Here is a 19,925-nt window from a genome sequence, read left to right as displayed (position 1 = left end):
ACTGAATATAGGTAAAGCTGACGTCTCATTATCAAAACTAGCACAGCACACAGGTGCAGCCAATGACAGTGTGACATTAACAGGCACATTGTTGTGAAATATACAGCCATAATTAATTTAGAACGCCTCTGCCTAGACAACATGTTGACTGCATCTAACAAAACAAGGCAGCGTGTCCTGTGTGTGATGTCATTGCGCATGCAGCTCCCAGACCCAACTTTGATCCGCGATTAACGACGATATTTTTTTTTACCGCCGACAAGAGTCTCACGTTAACGCAGCACGATAACGCCGATAACGGCCCAGGTTTAATATAAACCATATGGACTATGAAGATTGTCGCTTGAATATGTTTATTGCTTGGGTCCAGAGAACATGTGTACCAATTTTGGTGAGATTTGGAGGAAATATGTAGAAAAGGAGCAAAAAGTGTGTTTTGAAGAAAATTCTAAATGGCGGAAAATCTATCCAGATGCAAATGGGCATGTCCTATATGGGAACATGTGTCATTACCCAAGGATTCCTGGGGAAAATACATTTAGATTTTCCGGCCTACGGTTCAAGAGTTATAGGGCAAAATGTAAAGTGAGCTGTTATAGCACCACCATGAGGCTGACCGTAATTATTATGAATCTCCGCTCTAAGTTGAAAACTGTAGCCCTTACGGTTTCCGAGATAAAAATACTTGAATCTGATTTTATGCATTTTCGCTCTACAGAGGGATTGCACAAATTGCGAAATAAGCATACAAATACAAACTGTAAATATGCATTTTGAAAACATGACATTTACTTTATTACTTTACAAACCCCTCAGTTACAGGAAAGCTTGCTCTGTGTTGGCTTGGTGCATGTGTTAAAATAAGGTATGATGTTAATGCGCAAGAGTGACAGGTAAATGCCAATAATGTAGTTATTGAAGCGAACCACACCGCTAGAGTTCTATATCTATGTATCTATGTGTCTGTCTATCTATGTATGTATCTCTCTAGATACTATTTTAGGCTATACACTACCATTAAGACGGCCTACGGGCGAGTATATATGATTATTCATCATTAACCTATTATTTATTTTATTTTAATTGATTGTTTTATTTTATTTTAATGTAATTTAATAGGAGCTGGTGGAATTGGCTTGACTCGGTCTGTGTGTCATAGCTATATAAGCATTTTGTGAAACATTTTATTATAATCAATTTACCCCCATTGGTTCCGAATGGGGACCCAAGGAATCAATGTGGGTAAAATGAACTGAATAAGAATTGGATGAATACCAAAACATATTATTGAACTCAAGTGTCCATGGCGTCAATTTGGAAAAAGTCATTTTGGGGGTGAACTACTCCTTTAAGTCTTATTGTGACTTCACTGTCACCTGGGGACCCGGCAGAAATATTTTGGGGACCTCTCTGCGGGTCTCGACCCACAGATTGACACCATTAACCCTCCGTGGAAGGGGGAAGAGAAATAGAATATATGGAACAGAGATATTTTGGATAGACTGTTCAAAGTCCCTGACTTTTTAACACACCATTTGACCAGTTTATATATTGACATGTGTCAATTCTTGTTGGCCGTGGCTCGCTCCGCACTGACATGACACAGGTGGGGCTCTCTCTCTCTCTCTCTCTCTGTCGCTGCATTCTCTTGCTGTCCTCTCTCTCTCTCTCTCCTGCCGAGTCACCATTCACCAGTTGCTTCGCGTCGCTGCATTCTCTTGCTGCCTCCCCCTCTCTCTCTCATCGCTGCTTGAAGCAAACTGTAACCTGAGACTTTCGTGCTCCACACGGACATGACACACGCGGTCTCTCTCTCTCTCTCTTTTTCGCTCTCTCCCCCTGCCCCCTCCCCTCCATTTGTGATGTAAATCGCGTCGCGCTAGTTTGTTGACGCCCATTCGTGATGTAAATCGCGTCGGAGGAGAAAATGGATGATGCAATTGCGAATTGTGCAATAAGCATAAAAACACAAACTATACGGTCCTGCAGAGAGACTAAATGTATAAAATGTTGACAGTGCAAAGCGTCCAGGTTAGTCTGTCCTGGTGTGTGTGTTTATGAGAGGTGTTGTCAGATATTGTAAATGTAGATACAGTTTGAAGTGTGTGGAAGTGTGTCTCACCATTGGAATGTTGGTTGCTCGAATGTAGGGATTTGATTAGTACTCCCAAATGGACCCTGACATTGAGGGAAGTGACAGAGAGAGAGAGAGAGAGAGAGAGAGAGAGAGAGAGAGAGAGAATCCCCATTGACCCATTACATATCTATCTTTCTCTCTCTCTCTCTCTCTCTCTCTCTCTCTCTCTCACACACACACACACAACCAGTACAACCATTTGAATATGAAACACATTCAACTTGCCTCTTGACAACTTTCAAATAATCATAGGCTTGTATGCTATGCATGCACAGACACAGACACAGACACAGACACACACACACACACACACACACACACACACACACACACACACACACACACACACACACACACACACACACACACACACACACACACACACACACACACACACACACACACACACACACACACACACACACACACACACACACACACAGGACAGCAGAGCCAGGGCTCCCCCTTGTGGTAAAACTAGCAAAAAGCACAGTAGAGGACAATTTACTATTGACAACTGCCTCTCTTTCTTGATTTCTGTGTGGCTCATTTAATTCATTCATAATGCACTCACTAATGCCCCTCCCTCCGTCTTACTCCATCACTCACCGACAGTAATAACATACTGCCTGCAACATTACTTATAATAAAGCATAATGTTGCAAACATTAACATTTCCGTTAACTTAAGAATTTTGATACACACTGATTGATGTGCAGTGAGTGCATCATTACTTTGCCCCCCAGAGCAACAATCTTTTATGCATGTTTCCATAGAAGTCAATGGAGAAGATTAATTCACTATTAAATGAATATAAATGAAACTATATAACAACGATTCCTGATGAAGCCGGTTGATTTGACATAACCCAGCAAGCACGGTCAGGACCTGGACCAATCAGTGACGTCTAGATTGGGGCAAGATCAAGTCAAACCATGACTAGTCAGATCTGGCCTAGAATATCACCTGATTTCAACCAACATAAATCCTGCCCACAAAAACGGACGTCCTGGAGAGGGTCCAATCGAGGCCAGATAAATATCATAACTAGTCAGATATGTCCCAGAATATACCTTACATGCTCATATTTCAACTAACATTACAAACAATAACAATAATCCTATAGTCCATATGATGTCCTGGTAATGACGTCAAGATCATCCCCATATGGGCTGTGATCTGGCCTAGTTCTGAACGTCACCGGAGTCACTGGAGGATTTTATCATAACGTCCTCAATCATGACGTCATTTGGCTTGCAGGGAAGGCCCAAGTGCGTGCCACCAAAACTGTGGGAGGACTAGCGCTGCAAAATGAAGTTTCTGGAAAGATGGAAGATGGAATAAATAAAATCGTACAAGTACTATATAGTCTGGTTGCCCAGTTAGGGTAACCACAATAATAATTGGTGTGAATGCTTGCAACTGAATAATTGCGGTGCCACAAGGGTGCAAACCAACTTGGTCCCCTCCTTTTTTCCCCCATCTACACCACATCTCTTCGCCGGAAATAGCAGATCTACAAGCTCACAACGTGTTGCGATGAGTCGTGATGCGAGTCATGGAGATCTGCTATTAGGGCCATCACGCGATAGGGTCCTTAGGGTGGTTAAGAACAAAAAATGCAGTACATAACATTCCAGAAAAAACAAATCCACCAAAGGGTAAAAGAAAGTCAATGGAGCAAGTGTAAAATGTGTTGATGTTGGTGTTGGACAGTATTTGATGGGGTAGGCAACATCATTCATTCTCTTTTATGTGAAGCAGTTAGTAGGAAAGGCTGAGCTCCACTGGGGCTTTATCCTCAAGTCACCTCACCAGGACAAGAAACAGAGCTCTTAAACAGTACCTATTAAATATCCACTTATCAGCCCTAATCAATCATCATCAATAATAGACACAGCCTGCTCTGAGATAGGAAGGGATGTACACCACACAGAGAATGACTGAGAGAGATAGAGAGAGAGAGAGAGAGAGAGAGAGAGAGAGAGAGAGAGAGAGAGAGAGAGAGAGAGAGAGAGAGAGAGACCAAGAGCAGAGAGAGAAACAGAGAGCTTGTGGTTTTGCTATGTTTGATGCTTTGCTTTTGTTGCGACACTGCAGTATGATCAAGTAGGCCAGTAGGGCATTGATTTAAAAAAATGAACTTAAAAAACAAAAGGTTAGAATATGGAGATAAGAGTTGTCTTTCTGACAGCAACGAGTGGAATGATGGGAAGAAAGCAGAGTGAGCAGAACTGGAGTGAGAATCGAAAAGGACCTGACGATGACCACGAAAATGTTCATCAGATCAAAGGTAAACTGAATACTACTAGTATCTGCCACAACTACTACAGTCAGCGTGTCCTTGCTGGCACTCTGCTAAATGAGCACGTCAATACGGTAGAATGATGCCCTATTGATTCACACGGGTGACTAGTGCTTACGCAAGTGAAACACCAGATACCTGTGGGGTGTGTGTGTGTGTGTGTGTGTGTGTGTGTGTGTGTGTGTGTGTGTGTGTGTGTGTGTGTGTGTAGGTGTGTGTGTGTGTGGGTGCGTGTGTGATTGATCACTGCCATTGATAAAGTAGCAATTAGACCTGGCATTAGAGGTAGTTAATTCGCTTGGCCCTGTCCTCATTTGACACATTAATCACAGTACTGGTGTCATCAATGTGTACTGTAGGTTTTTACTACATGGCTAGAAATCAAACCAATAAATGTTTATGGACCAAAGTCTTTTCTCAAGTTCAACATATTTTTGGTAAAATGCATTTGACCATAAATGTACTTAGAAAATGAAAACATACATAATTCACTACAGTAACATTATTTCAAACTGCCTCATGCTGTTTTTGCCAGACCCATGAAATGGGTAGGCCTACATAAGCAAATGTCGGTCTGTCCGGGTTTTCTCCATAGATGGTCATGATGATGACATGATGATGACATGAGGGAGGGATAGACCGACAGACAAAGCCTTCATGTCATCACAATGACATGAGGGAGGGACAGACCGACAGACAAAGCAAAAGGCTTTGTCTGTCGGTCTGTCCCTCCCTCTTTTCTCCATATTTGGTCACAATGATGTCACAAATGATGATGACATGAGGGAGGGACAGACAGCCTATAAAGGGACAGACAGCCTATAAATGTACCATTAAATGTATAGGCCCAGAGGGTTGGCAGAACCGGGGTCTGGCACAACCAGGTTGACCTGGTCTAGTTTTTTTATATCCACTCTTTTTAGTTCACACACCCTACATGTATAGATGGTATAGGTGGCATTACAAGAGAGAAAGAGAGAGAAAGAGAGAGAGAGAGAGAGAGAGAGAGAGACGGACATAGAGAGAGAGAGAGAGACAGAGACAAGAGAGTTGTGCATGCAAGTCTTCTTCACTATGTGTGCTACAATACATGTTATTATAACCAGTAAGACGCCCTAAGGGCGAGGTCGCGCACATGGGTGCGTGTGCGTGCACATGGGTGCTTGGGCATGTATACCAGGGTTTGATGAGGTCAGTGTTGTGATCTTCATATATGGAGATCCAGGTGATGATAGTCAGAAGTCTTGATTTGCAAATGAATTGTCTTGGCCATATGAAGCGTCCATATATTGCCAAATATGGGCTTAATATATAATATTATATCAGGGATATAATATCAGGGATCTCCATATATGATTGCCAGAACAGGCAGTCTTGGTCAACAATATGATGTCAGAAGAGGTCAGCTATACACATTGAGGCGTTACGGACTGACGGACAGGATCTGACAGTTATGAATTTGTGACCTATGGTCGCAACTAGGACCTGAAAACAAGGCTCCAAACAGCCCAAAAATAATAATTATGGTCCTGCCTCCTTGAACTCACCTCACCTGCCGCTATTCACCAGTCTATAGCGTGGGGTGGCCCAAAGTAGATGACAGTACAGCAACTTGCAATGGGCCTGGTGTACAAGATACACTACTACACCACTAAAGCCTCTATCAGAGTCCAGGGTGAAGAGCTATTCACTTCACCGCGTTTTCTAGCTATCACCTAAAAATACATAACAAAGCCTAGGTGATAGCTAGGAAACTACAACGCGGTGAAGTGAATAGCTCTTCACCCTGGAGGCTTAATACCCATGTACCTGACAAAATACTTCCAAAACGTCAAGGATGTATGTCACAATTACAACACCAGAGGCAGCGCCACAGACCATGTTCAACCCAGATTCGGCTCAAACAAAGGGTCAAATTCGTTCTCCTGCTATACTACTAAAATATGGAACGCCCTACCGAAGGCTTTAAAGGAGTGTAAACCCTAACTTCCTTTAAAACCGCTCTGAAAAAGCACTTACAGGCAGCTGCCACTCGAAACTGTGACAATAAACCTAGCCTAACCCCTGACCCTAGCCGCAAATTGCAACACTAGATTTTTTTATACTCGGATGAATCTAGGGTTGCAATACCTCCCATAGGGATCCAATGCATGAAAACAGTTTTTTGCTATCTGATTGTATTAAACGACTTCAAACTCACCAATATTGTGGCTCTATGGAAAGCTTGGAATTTACTCTTGCTATCTGCAAAGTGTTTGTTTCTGAAAATTCCACCGTGGAATTGTTATGATTTATTTTCTGTCAATAAAATCCGAGCAGCCATGTTTTTTTTCTAAGTCTTGAACTTAGGAAGCGCTCGTCTTCTATAACACCACGTCCCGCTGCCTCCTGCATTAGGCTATGTGACAGAACCAGCTGGTACACAGGACTGCTGAGTGACTTCCCACGAGCGCTTCCAAACTCCAGCACTTAGAAAAAATAATCACCCGAACTGAATTTCTTGACAGAAAATAAAATCATAACAATTCCACGGTGGATTTTTCATAAACAAACACTTTGCAGATAGCAAGAGTAAATTCCAAGCTTTCCATAGAGCCACAATATTGGTGAGTTTGAAGTCGTTTAATACAATCAGATAGCAAAAAACTGTTTTCATGCATTGGATCCCTATGGGAGGTATTGCAACCCTAGATTCATCCGAGTATAAAAAAATCTAGTGTTGCAATTTGCGGCTACCCTGACCCTTCTATTGTAAATACCTTTTATTTTAAACATTTTTTTATGACATCTACTGCGTAGTTTTGGTTGAACATGACTGTACATTGTATTGTACTTGTATTGCACATTTGTTATTGCTGCTACAATGTTGAGGAACCAGAACTAAATAAGTTACTCTTTTGTTGCCTATGGTTGTGGAGATGTAATTATCTGAAATAAACCTAATTTAGCTTGGCAGAAATAGAAGTGTGCATTAGTCTACCATCGTAAATAATTAGTAAACATTTGTTTTCCTCGTAGCCTTTTGGACTACAGTATTGTCAACATTTCCATTCAGGATATTCTGCTCAGTCAACATAAACTTTTGAGTGATTTATATTGTTTGGGCCTATCTGTAGAACACCTACCATGAGTGTGGACGTTCAAAAGGTAATCCGTGCTCCTCTCCTGGTTCCAAGTAACTGGTTTTTAATCCGGGGGGGCTGCTCTCCTGATCCAATCCAATGTGATGTGGCGGAGTCCATGCAACTGCATACTGCAAGCAACAGGTGTTTCAATTTGGTTGAAAAATAATGCACATCGGTGACATCACTCGAATGTCCACAGTAATATATTGTAACAAAGTATCCACATAAACAGTAGGCTACTGTATGTATTATTCTACAAACTGTACAATGGTCATCATTTTTATGCGGACCCCATCATTTTGTGGGGTCGAAGAAGAGAAGACAGAAACTGTCTGGAAAAACGTGTCTAGGCCTATATGGGTTCAACTTCATTCATTCAAAAGAGTTATGGCATAGAGTTAATATAAGAAGGGAAAAGCGCTGTGAAGTTGGTTTTAGGTTAGGAAAAAATCGTCTAGGCCTACAGGGTTCAACTCAGTTCAACTCTATTATGGTCCAACTTCGCATTAGCATATGGTAGGGTTCATATAAGGACGGAAGCCGTTATAGTCCCCACCCCTCTGATATACTTTCAAGTAGTAAACACAGGGAACTCACAACTCGGACACAAAAAGGCTAGCTATGGCCGCGCAAACCAGGGCTCTAATCACTGCAAAGTGGCTTGCAAACTTAGTCAAAAGCAACAACGTCGGTCCGAGCCTGCGGATTCTGGACACATCGTGGTATCTGCCCATGATGAAACGGGACGGTAAGAAGGAATTTGCGCAGACACATGTACCAGGAGCGTCCTTATTTGACATCGATGAGTGCTCGGACAGGACTTCACAGTTCGATCACACGCTGCCAACCGAGCGCTTCTTCGCAGACTACGTCGGGAACTTGGGCATCGGAAAAGACACCCACGTTGTAGTTTACGATGCCAGCGATTACGGGGCATTTTCAAGTACGCGGGTTTGGTGGATGTTCCGGTTGTTTGGCCACCCACAGGTGTCAGTGCTGGATGGGGGGTTTAGGAACTGGGTCAAAGAAGGGCATCCAACCACAGCGGAGTACAGCGAGCCTGAGCCCTCCAAGTTCACTGCGTCTATGAATCGTTCATGGGTGAAGTCTTTTGAGGAGATCACGGATAACATCTCCACTCAACAGTTCCAGGTGGTGGACGTGAGGCCATATGGTAGATTCCGTGGCAGAGATCCAGAGCCAAGAGACAGTAAGTGTACATAATCAAAACGTGTGTGTGTGTGTGTGTGTGTGTGTGTGTGTGTGTGTGTGTGTGTGTGTGTGTGTGTGTGCACACACACAACACAAGGCTTTTCATATCAGTATATCAAATATTTAATGTAACATAAACAGATCTGTGTGGAAATCCAACATAACTAATTTCTCGTGATCTTTTAGGCATCCAGCCCGGCCATATCCCTGGCTCCAAATGCATGCCTTTCTTCGAGTTCCTGGATGAAGATGGAATGATGCTTTCAACCGAGGACCTCAAAAAGTTCTTCCGCAAATCTCAGGTGGACCTGAACAAGCCTGTCTCCGGTACCTGTGGTTCAGGAGTGACCGCCTGCCACATGGTTCTGGCTGCCCACCTGTGTGGCTACCCTGGTGCGTCTGTGTATGATGGATCCTGGTATGAATGGTACACCAAGGCCCCCCCAGAGCATGTTGCCTCTGAGGCTAAGAGTAAGCTATGATGATGAGGATGTACTGAGGATAGAAGAAGCCACCGCGTGACCGCTATAACTTACAATTTATTCAGAGCGACTTAAAATAAGCAGTAATGATTACTCAGGTAAATAATTGTCAAGATAATAAGATAATGTATTCACCTGGTTGGTGAGATAGGATTAATTCACGGTGTAAATGGTGCATTTATATAGCGCTTTATTCCAAAGCCCTTTACATAGATTGTGCATTACGTTCACCCATTCACGCAGACATTCACACACTGATGATGGTGGAGAAAACCATGCAAGTTACCAACCTGCATATCGGGAGCAATTAGGGGTTCAGATTCTTGCTCAAGGACATTTCGACACTAACTTTGGGGGAGCCGGGAATCCGGGATCAAACTGGGAACCTCGCGGTTCCCATCCAGCTGCTCTACCGGCCACTCTACCACCTGTGTGCACAGTGTGCAACAATCAAGCCCGATTGATTCATACTTTGTCGTACAGCGACTTCACGCGCCGGAAATAGCCAACCTACAAGCTCACAATGTGTGACTTGTTGTCTACTTTTTATGCGTTATGCTGTTGTGCAACAGAGCATAAAATAGGCTTCAGTCTACAGTTTAATCTAAAGAATGTGAAGAAATGTCTGTATGAGATACATTAGAGAATTAAAATCACTGAAACATGTATTATTATTATTGTATTATCTGATAAAAGTTGTAGTTATAAGCCCAGAACGGAATCACTTACTTACTTTATGCGTTTGAGATTTTTTTTAAGACTTTTGATAGTACTTAATCTTTTCTCAACAATAATGTATTTTTCTCATTAGCTTATCTCAATTATAGAGGGTATGCGCATGAATGGCAAATCGTGAGTTTAACATTGGTTAATGCAATCAGATAGGACTTTTCTGTTTGGATGTATGGGCCAGGCCAGAAAGTAGTTTTTTGCCACTCAGTAGGCGTTCCCGCATAACCTCCGGGTATTATGATGATGTCATACGCAATACGCATACCCTCTATTGTTTTCTGTTGTGTCTTTGGACAGTACACTACCTCAAACAATTGTTTTATTTATATATTTTTTTACAGTTTCATCAGTATTGGGCTAAAGTTAATGCCATTCTTCTTGGGACCATCACAAGGTTTTCTATTATTAACCCTATTACAGCTGACATTGTGTGTAGGAAACCATTGTTTGCTCTAATTGATTACACTATCATATCTGAGATCTGTGCTTACTCCTGTAGCTGATGATTCAGCACAATTTCGATTCAGGAGGGAACCAACCACAAAATCAATGCATTTCAACACAATATGCAGATTTCTGCTTCTTCCTTCCTCCTGCATGGTGTTAAGCATTGACATAAAGTCAGTGTCCAAGACTCGCTTGCTGAAGTTGTCAAAAATGTGACCATCTTGTGCACTTCACATTCACGTTCAAACATAAATCACCACCGTTTGTTTACTACCAGATGTTCGGACGAATGTATTATGTTAAATCCAGAAGATGGTCACATATTTCAGCAGGTCACCAAATTTTTAACACCACACCACACGGCCATGCTGGAGAATGGAGGAGAGAGGAGGTCAAGTACCCAGAAGAAAGCCACGTACAAAAACACGCTCTTCCTAGTTTTAGTTCCTAGTGTGTGGCTGGAATCTCTGGTTCGTTCTGGTTTGTGGTAACCTGGTTCTATTGTGCACTTTTTTTGTGTTCGAATTATGTATGTATTCATTTGAGAGATATATTTATGTTCTTAATAAACCTCTGTTCATTCACTGTGTTGATTGCGACCGTAGGTCGCATTTACTACCAAAACCTCCACGGGCTGTCCGTCAGTGAGTGAGTGAGTGAGTCAGTGAGTCCGTCACACTTTTGCCCTGCTCATATCTCCACAACCGTTGCCCCCATCCATGCCAAATTTTGCACACACACTCCTTACCTGCCAAACTACAACCTCCAAGGACCCCCGGAGCTCCAGGGACCCCCAGGTGTAAAAAAATGTCTGTCCGTGAGTCATACGTCACACTTTTGCCCTGCTCATATCTCCACAACCGTTGCCACCATCCATGCCAACTTTTGCACACACACTCCTTACCTGCCAAACTACAACCTCCAAGGACCCCCGGAGCTCCAGGGACCCCCAGCTCCCTGGGGGACCCCCAGGTGTAAAAAATGACCAAATGACCACCCCCACGGGGCTGCTCACGGGGAATTCCTGGGGACCACCCACTCCTGGTGCTCCAGAACGGATGCAAAAGTGGTGGCGCCCCCAGTGGAGGACCCCTCCACTGCAGCTCACATAAAATGCCCTAACTCGGCCTAGGAGCGTCCGGGAGAGCCGGGGCCGGTACCTATTCGTCCACCTACGGTCGCTTATCTCCCGATTAGGGAGTCTTACTGGTTATTATCTGTGTATTTTTCTGGAAACCTGAAATTGGTTTGTATCTGGGACTGGCTTATATTTCAGTATGGTACTGTATATCCATATGCACAACTCACATTTCAATGAGAAATATTTCAATGACTCATCTGACATCACCACACAGGTCAATATCACTGTCATTCCTGCAATACATTTGAACCTGCAAGCAAACACTCAAAACTATCAGCTAAAAGTGACCAATCTGTAAACTAGTGGTTAAAAGTAAATGTCATGTATTCTAAGGACTAATAGTATGCATGTACAAACTATTATTCTGAGGATAGACATGACACAGGCCTACCATAGGTTTAAGTGAGGCTATACAGTACATTCACTCGACACCCTCTATCAACCTCTGCTTACTTGACCAATTAAGTATTTAATGACTCCTTTGTTAAATATTCACCTATTTTCCACGCTAAATAAAATATGAGCACTTGACAGTTGACACATTTAGCTTGGTGTGTGTGTGTGCATGCAAGGCTTTTAAACTAAACGCTGGTTGAATAGATTGTTTAGCTTGCCACTTCAGTGGCTGCTGGTCACACACCACAGCTTCATTAAGCGCTGATTGAGAAACCTCTGCCCAGTTTATGCCTGACTGGCACAGGGAGGGGAATCACTAGCACACTGACAAAAGTGTGAGAGACAGGATTTTACTTTTAAAATAAAATATTTTAAAATATGTCCCATAATCCTATTTTATTTAGCTTTGTGTACACCACGGAGCATGCCGCTTATGTCACACACAACACACCATCATTCTGATTCTGATATTACTGACTTACACTTAACCTTTCAAGCCCTATAGTGGTAACACTTGGGTTGAACTTTGAGCAACAAAAAGTGTTGATGCTGGGGCTATCCTATTTGCCTTTATCTTTCTTTTTTTCTTTTTGAGAGGTGGCGTATAGCGCTGTATCGAGGTCCTGTTGTTTCGAGGTCCCAGTAGTCCGAGGCTAACCTGCTGACGCTGGAATGCTAACCCTAACCCTAAACCTGACCCTAACCTTACTATTGAGATTTTCCCCCTGCTAACCGCTTCTACATCTGGCTTTGTCTGTTGTCCTGAGACTCACAGCACCTGATTGGCTCACATAATGTCTGTTTGTACGCCCAGGGTCACATTGGTCAAGCTTCGCGGGAAATTAATTCATAGCACCGCTAACTTCATACTGGGTGTGTTTTTGACAATGTTATTGTTCAGCTTGCATAGCCATCTGCTGAGAGCACCAATCACCTCACACAGGTGCTATTTTTTTAATAGTAACACAATTGTTTGCAATATGGTAGACTACCGAGCTACAGAATGGGCACCCGTTTGGTATTCAGTTGAGTTGAGCCGGAATTTGTTTGATTTGGGTACTTGGGTGTATTGTGTCTCTTTTACGATTGCCTAGCATGCAAGGAGGACACTTGTATCCCAGAGGTCAGGTTGGGCATCATAGCTGTCGTTTTGGTGAGATCCCTCTTCTGGCTATGGTATGGTTGTGTTTGGGTTTGGTTTCTCTGTAGGTTGGCATTTGGCACAGCAGCTGGTCTGTGCGTAATTAGACCGCTGGCAATGTTCCTGTTTGAACCTGCCATGACATGTACTTCAACCTGTGTTTGGTGTCTCTGTAGTTTGACACAGGGGTTGGCCTGTGTATAATTGGAGACAATTGACGGAGTGGCACTGCTAATGAGTGTTGTCCTATTTAGAGCTTGATTTTTTATTTATCCACATGAACGCTAGCGTTTGTTCGGAGCTAATCTTGCAAACTGCTGGACCAATCAATGCCACATTTCTTGTGCATGCTGTCAGAACGCCAACTTACTTTCTCCACGCTCACTTTTCAAACCTGCACAGATTTCGAGTCTATTGTTATCAATTTGAGATGTCATCGATACCTACGAAATACATTATATAGGTGTTGCGGCGCCATTAGTGTCGGTTCGTCTACATCACAGTGTGCCTTGCTGCAATTTGAATCAAAGTGCTGAGAAATAGTTAAAAAAAATAAGTCAGAAACACCAGACCCACATGGGAGCCGTGCCATTATTATTAGATCCCATCCTTCAGTTCATCCCCTCCAATCACACTCTGCCTCACTCGGTCTTTATGTTTATATGGAGAGAGCGAGATCTCCATCTATGTAAACATTATCAATCAACTTGCCTGCCTGGATAGCCTCTCCTTACATGGTGGATATCAGAGTCTCTAGTAAACATTACAGTCTAAAGAAGTCTAAATTAGTCCTCAGAACAAAATGCGCTATACATCTTTGTAGTCATTAAGGATTCAACAGTCTCACTTTTTTGTATCCCTTTCTTCTGAAACTCTTTGGAAAATAGTGATGTAAATATAGAATGAAAGCCTAATTGAAAGATAGAAAACAAAACAAAAAGATTATGTATGTTACAAAAATAACGATGTCTTAGTACATCTCAGGACTGGACTGGACAAATCGATATTATGGATCTGTTTACTGCTGCAACTGTAGTAGATAAATGGCAAAGAATCCACACACATATACACATAAAGCAGAGTACACACTCGAAGCAGAAAAGTTCAAAACAACAGATACACACAGTAAGAGATTTTCTCCTGTAATGACATGCCCAAAAAAGAGCCAGGTTGGAAGTGTTTAACTCAGTGAGCAAACCGACATGATCAGGCTGTACTCGGTCCATGGAGATGATCACTATATACAGTATATACTGTGCAGTACTGTACAGGAACACCTTGTGTTTAATCATGCCTGCAGAATACGTATGCTGTGAAATCAAGAGCAGATAATCTGATGTTTCCAAGGGCTTCGTGATCATGCTGCCCACACACACATTACAGTGAGGTGAACATGAGGTCACATGAATAGAGTATGCATGAATACAGTATGCACACGTAGGCCTACTCTGATGCAACACATTCAAATCCAGCAATACTGTATACTGTGGTTCACACACTCATTCACCAGGCACATACTCACACACATTCTTGCACACACACGCACTCTCACTTTTAACTGTGACTTTTAAGTCTGACAATGTCATATGACAAAACCAGCCGGTCTACAAGCCAATATACATTCGGGAACTTTTAGACGTATAGATTTACTATTTTAATAGTGCAACACCAGACGTGTAAATTAAGCATCTAATAGCTTGGGCTATTTGTGACAATTGTCACCTATAATGACATGCCCAAAATATAAGGGACTCCTGGGATAACGTGGAATTAATTTGTCCCCCTGCCCATCAAATTAAATGGCAAGCACTAATAGCCAGGGCCTAAGCCCTGTAACACGGCTTTATCTGACCTATATATGTACATTTTATAATTACTTTATGTTGGTCTTACTGCACATATTATGCACTGTGATGACTATTAGGTGTGCTATATGATGGGCAGTGTCCAGTATGCAATTCATTGATTAATGGTGTAAAGGAGCGTCCGTCAGAAAGTCCTGTTGCACATGATTAATACGATTTTGTTCATCCATCCATCTTCAACCGCTTATCCTAAATCGGGTCGCGGGGGTAACGGTTCCAAAGGAGATTTCCAGTGTTCCCTCTCCTGAGCAACATTATCCAATATCCACTTCCCCCTGGGGAATCCCCAGGCGTTCCCAGGCCAGTGGAGATATAATCCCCCTATCTGGTCTTTGTTCAAAACAGATGAGCTGGCCAGAATCAAAAGTGGGGAACCAAGCACTACGTGCCTGTTCGTTGTCTCGCCATGCAGACTCCCATAAACTACCAAAACAAACAATAAGCTAAACTAATAAACGAAAACAACACTAAACAATAGGCCAACTTATGCCCAGCCCATCAGAACTGAAATTAGAAATACAAGAAGAACTTAACTAAGGTATTACCTAATGGGTGTTCTCTGCTGGGGGCGATAATGAGAAGTGGAGCGCTCCTCTTTATAGACCAAAGCCCTAATGACTGCATGAGGTACAGCTGATACATGTAGGACTCAGGAGCAATGCCAGTTGAGTGACAGGTGAGTGTCTACAGCAGCATTACCAAAGCAGCAAGACACTAAAGAGAACAAAGATATATTAATGAACAAATAATAATAAGACTGTAGGCTGCTGCTGAGATGTGCATACTGTATGCACAAGCACATACTGTAACAGTGCTGTACACTATACTATGTATATACAAAGTGCTTCCTAGTACATTTATTGTACTGTAACACAGTTTGATTCTGAAGACAGGTATTTATTGGTGAAGTGAAAGTTTCACCGTTATATATATTTTTTTGTTTCTATTACTTTGATCTGTAACAGTCTATTATTTGTTCTTCTCTGGGGGGAACCTACTCCCTGTCCTGGTGGGTGTAGTGTACAATGGATTAAAGAGTAGATAGACACATACTGCCAGGGTGCTGAGCAGTGTTCCAGAATGTCCCAATGACACCCACTCAGAACCACTCACCAACACGGCACAGGAGAACAAAAACAGCACATCAAAGCAGTGGCAGCTATAGTCAACCAGTGCAACAAGGCACATTGTTATGCTACAGAGCAGACTTGTGTTCAAAATACATCCCCTATACCAGTGGTTCTCAAAGTGTGATTCCGAGGAGTCCTTGAAGGGGTCCCAGGGGAACCCCAGAGAAATATAGCAACCAAATCAGTTTAAGTAGGCTATTTGAAAATAGCAGATTTACTAGTCGCGATGCAACACGTTGTGACCTTGTAGATCTGCTATTTTCAAAAAAACATTTCAACAACGTAAATATTGCATGCAGGGGGTCCCTATCTTTATATATTTTCAGATGGGGGTCTGTGGTGAAATACATAATAGTTTGGAGGTCCTTGATTGATTGATTGAATACTTTATTAGAAGTTTGCATAGGAATAGTACAGGACAGTACAGTTCAGATACAAGTTCTACTAAAAGGATTTAAACCACAGGAAAGCACAATGGCTCGTTTGCATTGAGGTCCTTTTGTACAAAAGAAGAAGAACCACTGCCCTATACTAACCTAGCTCAGCTAGACACAATCCCCCCATGTTAAAACACTGCACTTAGTTAACACTGCATTAGTATCTAGGCTGGTTATGCCAGGCTAGCCCTATACCACAATGTGTTGCTACAGTAGGGCACGTCCTGTTTTGGCAAACGCCGATAAGGCAAACTGGGCAAATGTACTGCCCGGGTCTCCTACCGTACTGATCTCCTTCTGCCGTCCCGTTAATAACCTTTTGTTATGGTGAAATGTGAGCTCACCTTCATCCCATTCATGCGTTTATCGTGCGTTTAATATAACGCGCATAAATATAACGATTGCATTCACCACAGCTTCGTAACTGCGCCGGCGGCGCTCGGGCGCGAAGAGCAGGACCAAGGTCCACTGGCCTTCGCGCCACTTGCAATGTCGTGGACAATAACTGTGACATATAACCATTGTATTGCAAAAAATTCTTTATTCATTTCACCATAACAAAAGGAGGCTACTCTGTATTCGTTGGACAATACGGTAGGAGACCCGGGCAGTACATTTGCCCAGTTTGCCTTATCGGCGTTTGCCTTCTTGGCGTTTGCCTTAGCGGGATTTCCCCGCTACAGTATACCCTACCAGCATTCTGACGGAGGCTATCATGGTTTGGTATGAGAATAGCTCCTCCTGGGCCCCAGGGTGCTGCACCATGGGGACTCATCTCTGCCCCGTGCAGGACTCACACTTTGAAGGTGTTGGAGCCGGGCTAAAAGGATTATAATGGAGTCACACCATCCCAGCAATGGATGCTTGTGTCGCTACAGTAAGGCAAATATGCCACCGATGTCACAAAGTCACTACAGAGTGACAGAGTTTTTTTCCCCCGTCAGATTCCTAAACAATGACCAAACTGCCAGGTGAAATATTGTCACAGAGTCAGTACACACAGATTTTTATTCTATTTCACTTTTGGGATCAAATGTCCTGCACATTTTGTATTTTGCATTACAGGATGTTGCTGCTGTGTGTGCTGTATGTACATTACATTATATACATTATATTCTGCACACACACACGAGCGCACACTGGCATGCCCGTTCGCACACAGGCACACTCATCATACAAACACACGCATGCACGTTTGTGTGCATGCCTACACCAAAACTGACTATTCCCTGTACACTATTAATGTAAAGGAAGGACAGGCCTTTCCTCCTTCCTAGATCCATCCGAGGTCATTTTCACTACAAATGTTGATTAAATCAACATCCAAGAGTATGCTGTATGTTCCCTTTATTGACAGATGATGAATCTATTCCCCTCACGCTATGACAATCAGAACTGCTAATATACCAATTTTCCCAAAAAATGTCTGTTGAGTAATATACAAATTAAAAGTTGTTTCATTTATATTCATTTGTTTAGACGAGACCCAGACCCAAATCCTCCACAGTGTACTGTGTCTAGACTTTAGTAGGAAATACTATGTGGCTCAATCAATCACTAATCAATCAGCTGGTCACATTCACATAGAAATCAATGGTCCCCACAACCATGGCATTGCATAACACAAACAAGCATGACCTTAAACCATTCATACTCACATATAGCACTGGTTTAAATAATGGTAGAGGAACTATCCGAACTATAAATGTTTTTGTTGTTAAAGAATAACCCGATAATAAGAACTTCTACAAAACACATTTCTACCAAGTGAAGGAAATCCATGTCATGAAGAAATGTCTTTGGGGAAAAAGAAAAAAAAAAGTAATTGAAAAACACAGCCTTCTCACGTATTAGGAGGACAGTATGTATGAGTCACCAGAACCAAGGACGGGTATTTTTGATGGTTAAAATGGAGTTTGACGTTACAATGGGTTTTATAGAGAGGGGACGTGTCTGATAAAATTAATATGAAATGAATATCTAAATACTGAATCGAGCAACTGCCTGAAAGACGATAAAATGTCCACATTTCTTTAAAGAGAAATATCCATTTAATCTTTCAACTCTATAACCAAAGTATGTCTCAACACCAAAACATTTGAACAAAAAATCACATTAAGATTAAGGTAGAAAACTAACAAAATGCAACTACATAAAAGCCAGCAAACCAGAGAAAGAACATAGCAGGCACTCAAGTCAGCAGTTCTTGCTTCAACAAACTAAAACAAACTTCCCATCTCCTCCAACATGGCAGCGGCCTTATGGTCGCCAAGACAGTAGGCCATGCAGGTCTGAGCCTGGATTTGCTGTCTAAAGATTGGCCAGAGAATCCAAGAACAAATGCAAACACGTTTTACACATTGCATGTTTTTTGGTGGTGCATTGAGTACAAATTACCATAATAACCAGCTGGGTAAAGGGTTCAACACACACACACATGTACGCATACACGGGCACCACCCACGCATGCACACACACACATGCACACACACAATTACCTGTACATCATGCCTGTCTGGTTCTTAACCGTTTCATGCAGGGACAGTGAGTGAAAGTCCAGAAACTCCTCCAGGTGCTTGAGTTCCCGCACGCTGTTGGGTTTGATCCCGGTCCAGAGCATCAGAGGGGCGTAGGGTTGAGTCCCAGGCTGGGCTGAGGCCTGTCTGGAAAGTCTTCCCTGACCGTGACCCTGAACCTGGGCGAGGACTCCAACCGGGGCCCTGTCGCCCGGCTTGGCAGACCCACCCCTTACATTTTGGGGTGGGAATGTCGGAGCAGGTGGTTCTCAAGTACATCTCCCTGGTGTGTTGTGTATTCCAGGTCGGTCAAAAGGTCCAGAAGGCCCCTTTTGTGGGGTGATTGTGCAGGCTACCTATGAAGTATAGTCATATGGAATCTTCAGTCTTAACACCCTCATTTCCTTGTGGTTTCTTCTCTTTCAGCTCAGTCCTCATAGGCCGTGCGTGGGTATCCTCCACACACACACACACACACACACACACACACACACACACACACACACACACACACACAAACGCGCACGCACGCACGCACGCACGCACGAACGCACGCACACACACACACACACACACACACACACACACACACACACACACACACACACACACACACTCACACTCACACTCACACTCACACTCACACACACACCCTCACCCCCGTATACACAGAGTAATCCAGGTAGGCCCCAAGCCCACACAGCGAAGCACAAAGCACAGTTCTACACCACGCGCGCCTGTACGTACTGTATGTGTGTGTGTATGTCAGCAAACGTCTGCTGGCACACATGCACATCTGTGCGAGAGCACACATGCGCATAACATCACAGACAAGTGTTGAAACTTAGACGAACAACAA

General features: G+C 42.9%; 2 protein-coding genes across 2 annotated transcripts in view; one reads left to right on the top strand and one right to left on the bottom strand.

The window, feature by feature from the left end:
• Positions 1-19,501, bottom strand: part of kcnab1a (potassium voltage-gated channel subfamily A regulatory beta subunit 1a) — a 150,995-nt gene extending 131,494 nt beyond the window's left edge. The window contains 2 exon segments of the mRNA XM_080732217.1: positions 19,049-19,260; positions 19,262-19,501. Coding sequence (XP_080588343.1) covers positions 19,049-19,260; positions 19,262-19,345 — 296 coding nt within the window. The 5' untranslated portion in view covers positions 19,346-19,501.
• On the top strand, positions 8,134-9,927 carry LOC308290403 (3-mercaptopyruvate sulfurtransferase-like). The gene is made up of 2 exons (XM_080732218.1): positions 8,134-8,777; positions 8,966-9,927. The coding sequence occupies exons 1-2, from the start codon at positions 8,189-8,191 to the stop codon at positions 9,259-9,261; spliced, it is 885 nt and encodes a 294-aa protein (XP_080588344.1). The 5' UTR covers positions 8,134-8,188; the 3' UTR covers positions 9,262-9,927.
• Positions 19,502-19,925: the final 424 nt, after the last annotated feature.

The sequence above is a fragment of the Nannobrachium achirus genome (assembly GCF_963921795.1).
Source record: "Nannobrachium achirus genome assembly, chromosome: 8".
NCBI lineage: Eukaryota > Metazoa > Chordata > Actinopteri > Myctophiformes > Myctophidae > Nannobrachium > Nannobrachium achirus.
Note: the sequence above shows the minus strand (reverse complement) of the source record. Positions and strands in the feature narration are given on the sequence as shown.